The sequence below is a fragment of the Sus scrofa genome, chromosome 17 (genome assembly GCF_054392235.1).
Source record: "Sus scrofa isolate SSC_HxYL_T2T_F1_AM1 chromosome 17, Sscrofa_HxYL_maternal_Yorkshire_Landrace_v2.0, whole genome shotgun sequence".
NCBI lineage: Eukaryota > Metazoa > Chordata > Mammalia > Artiodactyla > Suidae > Sus > Sus scrofa.
The window spans coordinates 48,617,190-48,632,216 of record NC_139399.1 but is presented as its reverse complement, the minus strand read 5'-3'; the positions used below and the strand labels follow the sequence as shown (position 1 = coordinate 48,632,216).

The 15,027-nt window shown below is 52.2% G+C and overlaps 1 protein-coding gene across 4 annotated transcripts in view; it reads right to left on the bottom strand.

The window, feature by feature from the left end:
- Nucleotides 1–302: 302 nt before the first annotated feature.
- Nucleotides 303–15,027, bottom strand: part of CTNNBL1 (catenin beta like 1) — a 175,189-nt gene continuing 160,464 nt past the window's right edge. The window contains exons 14-16 of one of the 4 annotated variants that reach the window (XR_014831781.1): nt 11,442–11,579; nt 11,130–11,202; nt 395–584 (exon numbers count right to left, since the gene is read on the bottom strand). Coding sequence is in view for 2 of the 4 variants with exons in the window: in NM_001444303.1 (NP_001431232.1) it covers nt 496–584; nt 11,130–11,202; nt 11,442–11,579 (300 nt within the window). In the remaining 2 variants the exon portion in view is untranslated. 4 annotated transcript variants of the gene reach the window in all.

The following is a 15,027-nucleotide window of genomic DNA, read 5'->3' as shown; positions in this document are numbered from 1 at the left end:
TCCAGGCAGAGTGATTCTGACGAGTGGCTGGGGTTCAGACCGCTGCTCTGGGCACCGAGCACTTTGTGGCCGGCCTCGCAGCCACGGAAGCCCTCCCTGGGTTCCTCTGCGTGAGCCCCATGCCTCCCGTTACGCGCCCAGGCTCTGTGTCAGGGCTGGACGCCCCAGAAAGGCCCCCAGTCTGTGCCTTCTCCTTCCCAGCTGCGACGGACAGCCTCACTGCAACCCCCGGGGCATCCACAGTGGACACTTGACCACCGACCTGCCACCGGGCCTCAGTTTCCCCATTGGAAGGGTGGGGTCAACGACTAGCTTTCTCAGACGAGTCCCGTGAGCGTGGTTAGGAAAAGTACTGGGTTAAGGTTAGAGGGTACAAAGAATGCCAGTCCAGGAATACCAAAACTAGCTTTAATTTCTCCAAAAGTCATGTTGAGCTGCATAAAAACTGTTTCCGGGGGAGGCCCAGAGAGTCCCTGCCACCCAGGCCAGGTGCCCCTAGAAGTTCTCCAGCAGGCCCAGAATGCGCTTCTGCTCGTTCTCCCGGAACTCCGGGCTCCGGCCGTCCCCGATGTTCTCCGCATACTCTGGGGAGACAAGGGCAGGGTTAGGGGTGGGGTCCATCGTGCCCAGGTCACTTCAGACCTCTCCCTGAACCCCAGCTCCCATGGGTGCATGCTGTTTTAACGTCTCCGACGGTACCCACAGGGGCAGCTGTGGCCAAACTTGAGGCCCTCGGTGGAGGCGGCCCAGCTCCCCTCTCCTGCCCACATTCCTCCCCGAGCGCAGCCTTTATTCACTCAACACACACAGTGGATGCTGCTGAGGGCAGGTGCTGCCCAGATCAGTGGTTCTCAGGGCATTCGACCCCCAACCCACAGCAGCAAGGTCACCCAGGGACTTGTTAGAGACGCAGACGTGGGCACCCAATCCGGACTACTTATGAGGAAGTGAGGAGGAGGGGGCCCAGCAGGCCGGCTGAGCAAGTCCTCCAGGCAGTGCTGACGCTGCTCAGTCTGAGAACCACTGAGGCAATGCGGATAAAGCCTGATCAAAGCCGGTGAAAAGCTCTGAGCTTGTGGAGTCTACTTTCTAGTTGGGGAGACAAATGGAAACGTAAATAAAATACACAGGGTGGCTGTCAGAAGGCCTCACAGAGCTGGGGGATCCCACACCCGCAGCAGGCGCGTGTGGGAGCATCTGGGAGAGAGCGGCAGAGTGGCCAGCGGTGCAGGGGTTGAGAGGGGAGCAGGCCCGTTCCCTCGGAGGGTGAGCAAGGGGACTGGAGTGTGGAGTGCGGAGCCAGGGAGGGGGCGAGCTGCTGCCTGGACTTTGGCCTTTCCCCCGAGATGGGCAGTTACAGCATAGAAATGGCATGATTTGGCTTTTAACCAGCTCACTCTGGCTACTGCGTGGAAGATGCCCTGAAGGGGCCATGGCAGAGGGGAGCCTTCAGATTTGAGATGTATGCCGACAGACTGGAAACGGGGTGTGAGAGGAGATGCGGATTCTGAAGTCACCAAGAAATAAGTGGTGGAGAGGGTGGTAGTGAGCCCCAAAGTCCTCCAAGGAGTGGGGGGATCAGTGCCTGCACTACCAAGGAGGGTGCTGGGGTACAGACCACTGACATGGGATTCAAACAGATGGATTTGGGGGGGCAGGGAGGGAGAAAGAACGGGTCTGGAGAGGCTGGAGGGGAGCAGAGAGGAGCCCTCCTCTGTCTCCACTGGTAGAGATCGGGCGGGAGGAAAGAGGTACCAGGTGAGAGGGCCCGTCCCAGGAAGAGGCGGTTTCAGGGAGAGAGGAAGATAGAGGACATAGGCCCAGAGACGGTGGGAAGACAGGCGATGCTGCTGCTGCTGCTGCGGACAGGTTTCTAGAGGACACAGTCAAAGAGGGTCAAGGGGGGTAACTGTGCGGTCGCGCTTACCCGGCTGTCCCAGCATGATGCTGGACACCCCTCCGTTTTACTCTCCCAAGTGTCCCAGCCCCCGCCCCAGATTCCACGGTCACCCGGTTTTCGGAGGCAGAGAGGGGTGGGCTACGGCGCAGAGAGGATGTGTAGAGCTTGGGATGAGAGGGCAGGGCCTGAGTGGTGAGGGGGCCCCGGCTTCCTGCTTCGACCCCACGCACAGGAACACAGAGCCTGGTGGACAGGGAGGGAGGACAGCGACCCGGCTCCTCTGTGTGCTGACCCTGCCCTGCCCTCGCCCTCCGAGACGGGGGGCAACACCGTGGGCCCTGCTTGAACACTGACCGACTCACAGTCCTAGGTGGCCTTGCCTGGTCTCCTCTGAAAATGCACGTCAAGAGCCTAGAAACAGCACGCGCTCAGGAAACACTTGATCCCTCCTGAGCTTGCTTTGCTCGGGCCAGCAACGACTCTCACGAAAATGCCACACATCCCTCAAGGACCTTCTTAAAGGACACCTTCTCCTCGAAGCCCCGCCTGGTCACCTCTGACTCCTGCTCCCCCGTCCTCAGGCCTCTGTCCCCATTGCAAGGCTGACTTCTAGATCATTCTCTAGTCTCCCCTCTCCCGCTGGACTGGCAGCCTCATGAAGGGAGGGGCTTTCACCGGCCAGCTCAGTGCCAGCAGAGCCTGGCTGAGAGCCAACTCCAGGTTGGGTGCTGTGAATATGCTCTCAGAGCCTGTGCATCGCCCCCAGCTCCTTGACGGGGGTGGCCCAAGAAGGAACAAGAGAAGAGCTTTCTGCATAATAAAACACCTGCAGATCCACATCAGACCCAGACTGGGGGGAAGAGAAGAAAGTGTGCAGACCCTCCCCCACCTCCCGACCGCACCCCGCCCGCCGGGGAAATTATCTTGCTCCTGCCACTTCGTCATGTCTCCTCCATCCTCTTTATTACTTTGGACATGCGCCGGAAAATGGGATTTGGGTTTCAGACATGTGCCAGCTGTGTGTCTCCCCCCGGAAATCATCCCCTTCTGTGAGGCCCATCCATCACCTCCAGCAGCACGGGGCTGCGGTCCCTTCTATTAAGGCTCCTCAAAGGGCGGTCTGGGGGGACAGGAGAGTGGGAACTGGGCTGCAGGACAAGGTTAGGGGCTGTCTGTAAGTGCTATCTCTTACTGCCTGAGAACGATCTAGTCGCTGCCCCGGGAGAGAGAAATGACCATTACAGCATTTAATACCCTCAGAGGGATGGTCTGAAAGCAAGAGTCTTAATGGATTGAACTAACACTTTGTTCTCCTAATGTATTCTCAGACCCAGGAGAGAGGGAAGAGGAGAAAGAGTCTGATCCTTTGGGGCAGAGTGATTTTCCAAGTAAAGCCAGCTTCCCTGGAGGGACCTAATCTCTTTCGAGGGATGCGCAAAGTACAGAACCAAGGCCTGTATCCATCTCCTTGCTGAATCACCCCTCCCGAGGCCTTAGAAAAACACGTGCCACCACTGAAACCAGAGCATCCGCCCGATGGACGGGTCTCCTGTGTTGCTCCGAGTTCGGGGAACAAGACAGTCAGGTCACCCGCTGTCTGGAAGTGGGCCGTGAAGGAAGTTAGTCAGATCTGGGAGAGGGGCTGCCTTGTATTCGGTGGAGAGGAACTCATACGTAGTGAACACTGATTAGGGGCCAGGCATTTATACGTTTTTATATTGTCTCGTTCAATCTTTGCAGCCTTCCTCCAAAGCCCAGGCACCATCTCTGTTTACAGGCGGGGAAACGGAGGGCTTCTCAGAACTGAAGCCACCCGCCCAAGTCTAGGATGCAGAGGAGCTGAGAGTCAAACCAAGCCTTGTGTGCGGAGTGAAAAGGGCACCTCAAAACCACGGGAGGGCGGGGGAGCTGGTCCCTGCGGAGGCAGCCTCTCACCTAAGCAGTCTCCTACCCTGCCTGTTCCCCTCCTGGGAGGGGAGAAACCTCCAAAGCAGCCCAGCCCTGGCAGGGCATCTGGCTACAACACCTCATAAAAGGTAAGGCCCTGGAGGGAATGGCCAGAGGTAAAGGGGCCTCAGTGGTCAGAACAGATGTGGAGGGGGTTGCCGAGGCCACGGACCCTCAGGCCGGGTCACCAAATGTCAGGGCTGGTGGGGCCCTCAGAAATGTCCCACAGTGAGCCAGCCACAGAGCCAGGCCCAGAACCAGGTCTGGCGAGCCCCTGGTGCTCTGCCACTGGCCCTTCCTTTTCCACCCCTTACCCCGCATCCTCCACCCCTTACCCCAACTCCTTCTTTGTTTCCAGAGTAGAATCCTGTTTGGAGCAAATCTTGGTGGAGCCAGCCATGGCTGGTTATTATAGCTGCTGCAGCACTTTATAAATATTGAACAGATTCCTCCCAGAGGGGTTGGGAAAGAGTTCTCTTTGCTGGGTGTGCGCACACACATGTGCGTGTGTGTTTGTGTGTGTGTGTGTGAGACAGGGAGAGAGAAGGCAGGAGAAAGAGATGCTAGATGAAGGGAGAACTTTGGGGTTGGGGAGGGAGGCAGGCGAGTCCGGCCGGAGAGTGAGAAAGACGGCGTTCACATCAACTCCCGTCTCCACTTCCCCAGCATTTTCAAATGCTCTTATAACAAAGGCTTTGATGGAGCTCAAAAACAGGCAGCAGTGCTGAACGCATACATATTAAAGCAAACTTCAGACAGCAGGTTTACTCTTCAGACATGGAGGACAAGCTGTTCTGTTTATGTTAAGAGGGAGAGGGGCGCCCGGCTGGCGGGAGGGCAAGGACTGTCTTCCGGGACAGGGACTAGGACCAGGGCTCACACAAGCCCGTTTAGGGCCCTGGACCGTAAGCCTTAAACACGCACCCATTACATTAAAAAGTGCAGGGGGAAGAGGGAGCAGGGAGAAGAGGAATGCCCATATTTTTACACTGAAAACTGTGGAAGACATGGAAATAATCACAAAATACAAACGGGAAAGTAAAATCCTTGAGGTCTAACAGAGCTTCCTTAACGCCAGTGATGAACATGGAAGCGCTAAGGTCACTTCTCTAGGAGAAGGCTGTGTTGCGGCTGCAAGTGGGGATAGAGGTTTCACCAGGGGGGTCATTCAAATGAAACCCACTTAAAAAAGAGAGGGAAACTTACCCTTTGCTGACGATGCTAACAGGGCCACACTCCCAGAGTCCATTTTCCCAAAGACGCTTGAGCTGGTTGGAAAAGCACCACCCACCCCGCCCACCCCCCGCCAGGCCCCAAGGAGTGTGGTCTGGGTACTGGGCCACGGGCCTTCCTGCCTGCATCTGAGTCTAGGCTACTGCCAGCACTGGCGGAAGGATGAGGCCAGGGAAGGGAAGGAAGGAAACTGCCAGTAAGTATTCTGTTCCGGGCCCCAACTGTATCTCAAGCTCACCTGCCTGAGGGCAGCATTCACTTTGGGTTTGTTTTCCACAAAGGAAGAAACCGAGGCTCAAACATGTTATGTACTCACTCTCCCCAAGTTAGAGGGCCAGAATGCATGCTGGTCTATGCCTCTCAGCCTACTTCTTCCCTCAGGAACCGGACACGAATCCCAACAGTGAAGGCAGCTGACGTTATCGGGCGCCTATTATGTGCCTCATCTAATTCTCACAGCAACCTTCCAAGGCAGGTCATCCTCGCCTTACAGCTGCAGGGACCGTGGCTTAGAGAGGGGCAGGCCCAAGGTTAACACACAGGCCTCTCTCCAGGATCCTTTTCCTGCCTCCAAAACCCCAGAGGCCGTAGCAGCTGTGACCTGGTCCAAGGCACACACACACCCACGTGCCATCCAAAGGCAAATTCCATCAGCTTCTGCAGCTGTAAAATCTCAGGTTACCAACAGCCCCAAATCAATATGGAGGTACATGTTTATGAACTTCTCAGAGAAGACGTCGAGCCATAAAGCGCACACGGACATCAAAGGGCTGGGAGGGAGCCAACCTCTGAAAGCATTCCGGAGTCTCTGGCTCAGTCTTTTCGCCACCAGTCAAAGAGTTTTGAGTGGGTAATCCTCTAAGCGGTCCTCTGCCAAACAGCCCGGCACCACATGATCTTCCAACAACTTCCACCAGCGACTGAAACATGCAGGAGACGCACCAGAGGCTTCCATGGCAACCCCCTGGCACCAGAATTTGTACTAAAAGTATTCCCAGGTCACAGCTCCCACTCCTCACCCAAGGAGAGGACCACTCAATGTACACCCGCCTCTGTCTGCAGAGGTCCTTCACATGCTTCGAGAAGGCATGTCCTTACTCAAGACTCCTCCCGTCGTAGGGACAGAATGTACAAGGGTGGCTGCCCGGGGCTGAGGGGGGCGGGAATGGGGGGTAAGTGTTTAATGGGTAGGGTTGCGGTTCTGCAAGATGAAAATAAGTTCTATGGACAAGTGGAGGTGAGGGCTGCAATAGGTAAAATGTAAGTCCTAGGCATATTTTAAAAAAACAAAAAAACCAAGCACCTCCTTCTATGCAGCTTCTCTGGATCTTCAAGAGCCTTTTTTAATCTCCAGCAGAATGAACTGTGCCTTCCTGTCATATCTTAGCACCGACTTCCATCTCCTTTTTTTTTTTTTTTTTTTTGTCTTTTTGGGGCCGCGCCTGAAGCATATGGATGTTACCAGGCTAGGGGTCTAATTGGAGCTATAGCTGCTGGCCTACACCACAGCCACAGCAACTCGGGATGTGAGCCTGTCTGTGACCTACACCACAGCTCAAGGCAGCGCCAGATCCTTAACCCACTGAGCGAGCCCAGGGATCTAACCCACAACCTCATGGTTCCTAGTTGGATTTGTTTCTGCTGCGCCATGACGGGAACTCCTTCAATCTCCTTTGTGTTGTGGTTCTTTATTTCACCTGTGGTGGGACCATATTCCCCTGGGGACAGGGCTTCCTAAGTGTCTCATTCATCTAAGGAGCCCACCTAGTGCCCTGTGATGCCACTGGGTGCTCTGGTAAAGGTGCACACCCTGAATTTTCTTTCTTAAAAGGCTGTAGGAGTGTATCAGCCCACTGGCACAGTCAGAGCTTTCCTTTATGCCAGATGATAGACTGACTGCACACAGTCCTGAGTTTGGATCCAGTTTCCAGCACTACGGGTGACTTGGGCAACATCCCTTAACCTCCATGGGTCTTGGCTACCTTCTCTGCAAGCTGGAGACTGTGATCCTGCTTTCCAGGCTATTGTGAGAACCAGAGAACATACACCGAAAGCTTGGCACAGAGGATGTGTCTGGGAGTGACTGCTCTGCCCACTGTGGTCCCGATTTCTGGAATAGCACAAAGAAGCCTAAAGCACCACCCCAGCAGCATCCCCAATAAGCAGGAGCTGAACCCCTTCTCTGGGCCAGTTGTGGGCCAGGCAGGATGATTGTCACTGCCCGTGAGGAGCATACGGTCCTTCTCTGGCAGAGACTACCATCCCCGAGGTGGGCAGCACAGGCCTCAGGCCAGAGCTGCTGCCAGTTCCAGGCAAGGCTGGACTTTGGGAGCACCGAGTAAGCACTTTGCAGAAAGAGGCACTCTAATGAGCCGTCAATTATTCCCAGCTCTCTTGCCACCCCCAACAGAAAAGGAGGGAGGAAAATTGTGAGAAGGGGACCGAAATCTAACGGGAAGAGTCCCCTGCTGGGCTTGCCTCATCAGCGTTTTCCTGAGACCTCGAGGGATACATCAGCTGTCATCCTGCCAGCAAAACTTAGGAAATATGGAGGCCATAAAATCAAAGAAAAAAGCTTGCATCTAATTAGTACGTTAAAAAAAAAAAAAAAAAGGAAGCAACCCCAACTGAAAAACAAAATTAAAATCAAAGAGGACAGACTGATGAGCTGGTTTTCTTTATGAGGTTTTGTTTTTTCATGCATTTTGATGGAATGAAGGGTAGAGGGAGGAGGGGGAGGGAGTGAAGGCCATAAGAGGTGGGCCTGGAGCAGAGCCCAGCCCCCATCCGCCGGCCCTGCTGTAGCCTCAGCCCTTTGCAGCCTCAGCACCGTCCTGGGGCTGCTCAGAGGGGGCCCGTGGTCCAGCTCCACCACTCAACACCCCAGGCAGGGGGCTTCCCAGGGTCAGTCAGCGTGAGCCCCTTACCTTACCCTGCCTCCTGCCTCCTGCAGAGAACTCTCTCTGTCCTGTCTCTCTCTCTTTTTAAGCGGTCAGTGTCCTGTGAGGGCTTCTTTGAACCGGGCAATGGCATCCAATTCCCTAGCTTTAAATATCCCCTCTGTGCTAATGACTTCAAATTGTCATTAGTCACAATGAGAATGTCCACTCTCTGCTGGCCAGCAAAGGGATGAGGGCCTACCCGCACCCCAAACTCGCCATGTACCCACCAGAACTCGAGCACGTATTGCTCAGCAATACGGCCAACCCTGCCCAACTCTCTAGCCCTGCCTCCCACACCCCACTTGCCCTGGGCCTCTGCTCCCTCTGCGGGGCTGTGCCTTTCCTTCCCTGGATTCCTGGGTCTGGCCGGTGCCTCCATTACTGCCTCCTTATCACTCCCTTAACACCCTGCTCACAACTTTAAAGCAGCACTTATCACATTGTAATTAGCTTCGAGGATTTCTCCCCACTAGACCGTGAACCCTCAAGGATGAGGATCTTAGTTATTCTTCCTTGTATCTCTAGGACTGGATTCAGAGCCTGGCAGCCAGCAAGGCTAGCTGAGAAGTTGCTGGAATGTGTGTCTGGCTTGGCTTGAATGAGCGTTGGCCATTTCTGCATCTCTATCCCCCAGAAGAGCATGAGCTCCATGAGGGCAGGCGCCGTGGGACCTTAGCAGTACAGTATGTAGGGCCATGCTGAGCCCTGGGGAGAGTCTCAGCAAACATTTGCCAGTTTAACTCCACACGAGGGTGGGGTTTAATTCAACATTGCTGGAAATATTCACCAGGTGTCCATTATGTGCCTGGCATTGCTCTAGGTGCAGAGGAGACATGGGGAACAAGCCACACAATGTCCCTATGTCACAGAGCTTACATTTTAATGTATGAGACACACAAAACAAGTAAACAAAGACATAAATAATTACAGACTGTGATAAGGGCTAGGAAGGAAATAAACTGGGTGCTGTGATGGGAGATAACAGATGGAGAGAAGTGGATGATGGATTCAAGGCACAAATGGCAGATTTACTAATGGACTGGCTGTGAAGGGCGAGGGAGAGCGAGCTGAAGGGCTGGACCTGGTCTGGAGGGAGGAGCCCGAGAATCTGGACAGAGACGGGGAAGAAAGCAGGGGAGGGGAACAAGAGCGGGGCAGGGGATGAACGCGGCATCTGTGTAGGTTGCTCGCCTGCCCAGACAGTCAACCAACAGATGTCTATTCAGCACCCAGAATGTGCCTGGCACGTTAACAGGCACTCAGGGAATAACCCAGGATCTGAGTGAGAGAGAGTCTGGTTCACAGTATCTGGAAGGTATATGTGCTAGGATTTCTGAAAGAAAAACATCCACCTACTACGTGTCAGCACCTGTTAAAACACCCTTCCTTTCTTCAAAGATCACTGTTTTGATCAGAGGGATGGAGGTGCAGGGAGAAGCCTAAATGCAAGAGAATAGAGCTGAGAGTAATAAAAAGTTCTAATTGAACATGTGGGCGTTAAAAATAAATGCCATTTAAAGGCTGGGGTTGCAAATCACCACAGCTGCACCTTAGGGAGGAGATGGCATGACACTCTGAGGAGTAATTCATGCGAATGTGACACTGAGAATGAGACGGGAGCAGCCAGGATGCCACTATGGGGGATGCTGGGCCAGCTCATGAACCGGTTCCCCCTGTCCTCTCTCTGAGGGAGAGGACCACAGCTTCCAACGCCTCAGATGCTCCGTCTGCAAAATGGGCACAATGGACCCATTTTCCAGTCCTGGGGCTTCGCTCCCACTGTTCCTGGGTTTTGGGATGCCCTTGTGCCGGCCTCTAGGACCAGCTCAATGCTCCTACCGCCACAAGGCTTCCCATGGGATTCAGCCACGTCTCACTTCTCATCCTGATGATGACAATGGTGGTGTCACAGTTTATACTCACAAGCGCTAACGTTTACTGAGAACTAATTTAAGGTCAGACATTTTCCACGTAGCATCTCATTTAGTCCTTTCACCCCTTCTATGAGGTTCCAGGGCCACTGGGTCTCTTGCCTGTGGTATCACAGTAAATAGCAGAGCCACGATTCAGTTGCAGGAGCCGAAGCCCACAGCCCCTCTTCACTGTATCATATGTATCATTTATTTCCCCATTTCCTCTCCCACCTGTTGTGGGAGTTAGAAGCCACGGACAGGAGAACCCTCTGAGTAAATCTACCCTAATCCCTCACCTTAGAAAGAGGGCAGAACAACGGTCAGAGAGAGAAAGATGTGCCTGCCGCTCTGTCCATCACAACCCTCTCTGAACTCTGACGTTATCAGTACTGTAAAGTCCAACACAGGCCTCTATGTAGACGGCCACGGGAGTCTGTCTGTGCTAAAGGGCCTGGGGGAGGGCCTGCATCTCAGGGCTGATTGAGAGCTTGCTGGCTGACTGGAGGCCAACTGGGAACCATTCCAGCAGAGTCAGGCCCGGATCAAAGATGCAAGAGTGTTTGAGGGACTCCTAGGGTAGGTGAAGCAAGCTCACCTGAGCGCTTTCTGTGCCCAGGCACTGGAGTGGATGCCATCATGCAGTATATCAGGAACCTTTGCAAAATTCCTTCTAGACCAAGCTCACACGGCTGGGGGAAAGTAGACCAGCTAGCACTGGAAGGCAAGGGTGCTCTTCCACTGCACCACACCGCCTGCCTCGAACTCACTTCCTTCTGATTGCACAATTCCAGGGAGTTCTTGTTACTTTCTTGTTTTGTTTCCCTAAGAAAGCAATTTCCCTCCACTAAAAGCAGTTTGAAACTGGATTTTTTTGTTTCTTGTTTGGTGCGTTTTTTTCTTTTTTCTTTTCTTCTTCTTTTTACATTTTAACAAACATTTCCAAGCCCTGGGTGCTTCTTATTTGTTATGTGTTTTAAAAACGCTAGAACTGGAGGGTCAGAGGCAGAGAATAACTGGGCTAGTCACCAGTATTCTAACCAAGATGACCTGGTCACACAGTGAGCCGGACAACACACTTAAGCCTGCAGGGCAGAGAATGAGGCGCACCAAATTCCAGGGATACTGACAGAGACAGAAAAGTAACCATCGCCTAATTCTCTGGAGCCCCAGACACAAGCAAAACGTCCAACTCACCCTTAATGATGTGCCTGACAATTTTGATGGAGCTTCCTCGCATATTTAGGATTTGGTGAACCCTCTGGCGAATCTAATGGGAAAGGGAAAGAGTAGAGAGAGAAAGAAAAAGCATCATTTGTCCTGGTAGCTGCAAAAATATATCGTATCGATAGTATTCACCTCACCTTCATCCCCCAAAAAGAGGGACCGTGTAGAGTGAAGGAATTCAAGGAAAGTGTGATCCACCTCTTTCTATGGGAGTCTCTACTTAAGCAGGTGGCAAGGGAGGGGCGGGGATGCTGGGCCCATCCAGGGGCAGTGCCCGCCTACCTGGGGCACATTGGCATTGCAGATCTCTGCCATGATGTAGCAGATGTGCTGGAGAACAAAGAGCCCTGCATCCAAGCGTCGGAGGTAGAACTCATCCTCGATGTCGTTGTCTATGATTTCTCCACGTCGGACCATGTCCTACAAGGTAATGAACACGTGGGCATAAAAGCTGAACAGTGAGCAGAGGAAGAAAGAATAGGTTTCCAGTCTGCCCAGAAGACACAAAAGAAGAACAACTACAACGACAACAAAAGAAAACCAGTCTGCCTTGATTTGCCTCCTGCTCCTCCCATTACTCTACAAAGTACCTTTTTTTTTTTGTCTTTTTTTGTCTTTTCTAGGGCTGCTCCCGTGGCATATGGAGGTTCCCAGGCTAGGGGTCCAATCGGAGCTGCAGCTGCCGTCCTATGCCAAAGCCACAGCAACGCGGGATCTGAGCTGCGTCTGCCACCCACACCACAGCTCACGGCAATGCTGGATCCCCAACCCACTGAGCAAGGCCAGGGATCGAACCTGCAACGTCATGGTTCCTAGTCGGATTCGTTAACTACTGCGCCACGATGGGAACTCCCTATAAAGTATCTTTCTTGTTGTTAATGGACTAGAGGCCCAGGGAGTCAAGATTAAAGCCCCCCCCCTTTTTTTCCTATACGATGAGTCAAGGCCAAAACGGTCTCATCCACATACTCAACCTGAATAAATAAGCAGATGGGAACACAAATCTAAGCCATTCATCTGCTCGTACTCCTTCTTGACTCTTTGGTGCTGGCCTCCAGAAATAACCTCTCCACAAGACATGCTTAACACTCTTTCCCTTCCAAATCAAGCTAGTGCAGGGAAGAGAGGTCCCCCTTCCTCCACAATTCTGTCTTGGTACCCTGGTGAGGGCACAGGTACCCAATCTATGTGTCTCTTTTGTCTTACATTTTGGCAGATGCAAAATGCTGCCAACCTTTTCATCTCCTTCGATAAGTTCAACACTCCTTCAAGGCCAAAGTCCCTAATGAGTGACAAGGGCCTCTCTCCTAAACGTTTGTTACCCCAGAACTATGAGGTTTGCTGTCCCCATCCATGTCTATTCCTCTCTCGTGGATTCTCAAAAAAAAAAAGCTTTATTTCGATAACAGATCACCCACCATACAATTCACCCATTTAAAGTGTACACTGTAGCAGCTTTTAGTACAGTCGGTGTTGTGCCACCATCGTCACAGCCACTGTGGTACATTTTCTTCCCTGCCACTCCCACAGCCCCCCACCTCTAACAAAAGAGCTCCTCCCCCCAGCTCAAGGCCTTTACTGCCTTCTTTCCTAGAGATTCTGGGGTACCACTCGAGCCAACACTATTTTATTTAATTTTTTAATTAATTTTTTTTTTTTTTTTTTTGCTGCATCCATGGCATGTGGAAGCTCCCAGGCCAGGGATCGAACCCGTGCCACAGCAGTGAACTGAGCCTCAGCAGTGACACTGCCAGATGCTTAACCTGCTGAGCCACCCAGGAACTCCACAGTCAACACTATTATTATTATTATTATTGTCTTTTTAGGGCCACATGGGTGGCATATGGAAGTTCCTAGGCTAGGAGTCGAATCAGAGCTGTAGCTACCAGCCTCCACCATAGCTAGACAGGATCTAAGTCACGTCTTTGACCTACACCACAGCTCTTGGAAACATCAGATCCCTAGTCCACTGAGCAAGCCCAGGAATTGAACCCGCATCCTCATGGATACTAGTCGAGTTTGTTACTGCTGAGCCACGATGGGAACTCTGCAAGGCTATTTTTAAGGTAGTGCTAACCGCAAAGCCTTCTCTGATTATTTAAGGAAAAGACCTCCTCCTTTCCAAAATTCCTGAGAGCACCCTGGTGGGCCGTTCCATGACACAACCTCTTCTTGCGTATTCACGCTGCTTTCAGGCCTCATCAGCTCTCCTTGTATCTATCACCCCTTTGTTTCATGAGAGTAGACTGTGAGCTCTGTAAAAGGACTGGTTTTGTCTTCACATCCCCAGCTCAGTAAACATCCATGCAGTGAATGAAAGGAAAAAGACAACTCTGTTTTAGGCTGTCAGCTCTCAGGAGTCAGAACTGGGTGAGGGACTTACTCTGCACGACTAGCAGACTGTCTAGGAAGACAGGTGCTTGAATACACGCTTTTGATGACAACGATCCATTTCTTAATTCTGTCAGGGGGCTTATGGCCATGGTTTCCTGACAGCTCAGGCGCCCGTCAGCGATAGGAGCCCCTGGGACCCTGCTCTCCACTCTCCCGGACTGCAAGGACTTACCACTGTGGTCATCAATCTCCAACCGGAATCCCTCAGAGACTGTTTAGACGCAGATAATGGGCTTCTTTATTTGCCCAGGGGGCCAGCCTGTAGCAACACAGGCTACTTTTCATCTCACTCCTAAAGGCCTCTGTCTGTGAGGCAAAAGAGGGCTCTAGACTTACCAGGCCCTCTCCACGGCCTGGCGAGTCACCACCACTAATTCACAGCTTCATTTAGTAGCAAATTCCTTGGTAATCTGGCAATAGCGTTAATGTTCACGAGGTAGTCATGGAGCACTGGCCTGATGTCCGAGGAGTTTAAAAATAGAAGGGCCTCTTTAGTTTCTCATTTACTCGTAATCATAACTTCCTGCTCCAGAACTCCTAAGTGCTCAGCAGCTGGGGGCACAGGAAGGAGAATTACTCCTGACTTCCACTCATGCAAAAAAGCATTTGCTGCTAAGACTTCACATTTCTATGATGCTGTAGAGTCTAAAGAGTTATTATATATATGGTCCTTATTACCAAGTTTAAAGAGAGCAGGGAAGGGGTTATTAATCCCATTGTACAAATTAGAATCCAAGGCACACAGAGGTTAAGTAAGTTGCTCATAACTACATAATTACCAGTTACTAGAATACGGACTCCCAGGGGACAGAATCCTGTCTCATTCATCTCAGAGACGGAAACGAATACCACGAGGCGGAGTGTTCAGCTCCGGACACGGCTTGGTGTCAAGTGCTTGGGGGCAGGGACACCCTTCTAGGGATTGCGTTAAGGCAGAAAAGAAATGAAAATGGAGGTATGGGGATACCCTGGACTTCACTGCCGAGGGGCTAGCCACTCTGGAGGAACAGCTAATTTTTACTGAGGGCTTGTTAATTAAGTGTCAGGCATCTACCCCGACTCCTTTCCTGCTCACAGATAGCGGGAGGTAGGGGTTAATAGCCCCCATTTCAGGTGAGACAACTGACTCAGGTGGAACAACCTCCCCAAGGCTAACGGGTAGCAGAACAGGGATTCAAATCCAGGTCTGCTCTTTTCCTAACACCATGTTTGCGTAGGAAGATCTCAGAGCTGTTTGGAGAACACAGGAAGATACTAAATAAGAGCGGTAAGAAAGCTTAGGGATGGAGTTTAGCGAAATGAAGTTTCTCCAGTTAGGTCAGAAGGGCCCCGGTGCTCGTACCTTTAGTGCACTCTTCCCCACAATCTCCTCTTCTTTTAACCAGACATGCTGTACCTTCCAGTTTCTCTAAATACTGTCAATGTAGAAAAGATGGACCCAAGAGAGCACTGCCAAACTCTATTTTTTCCACTC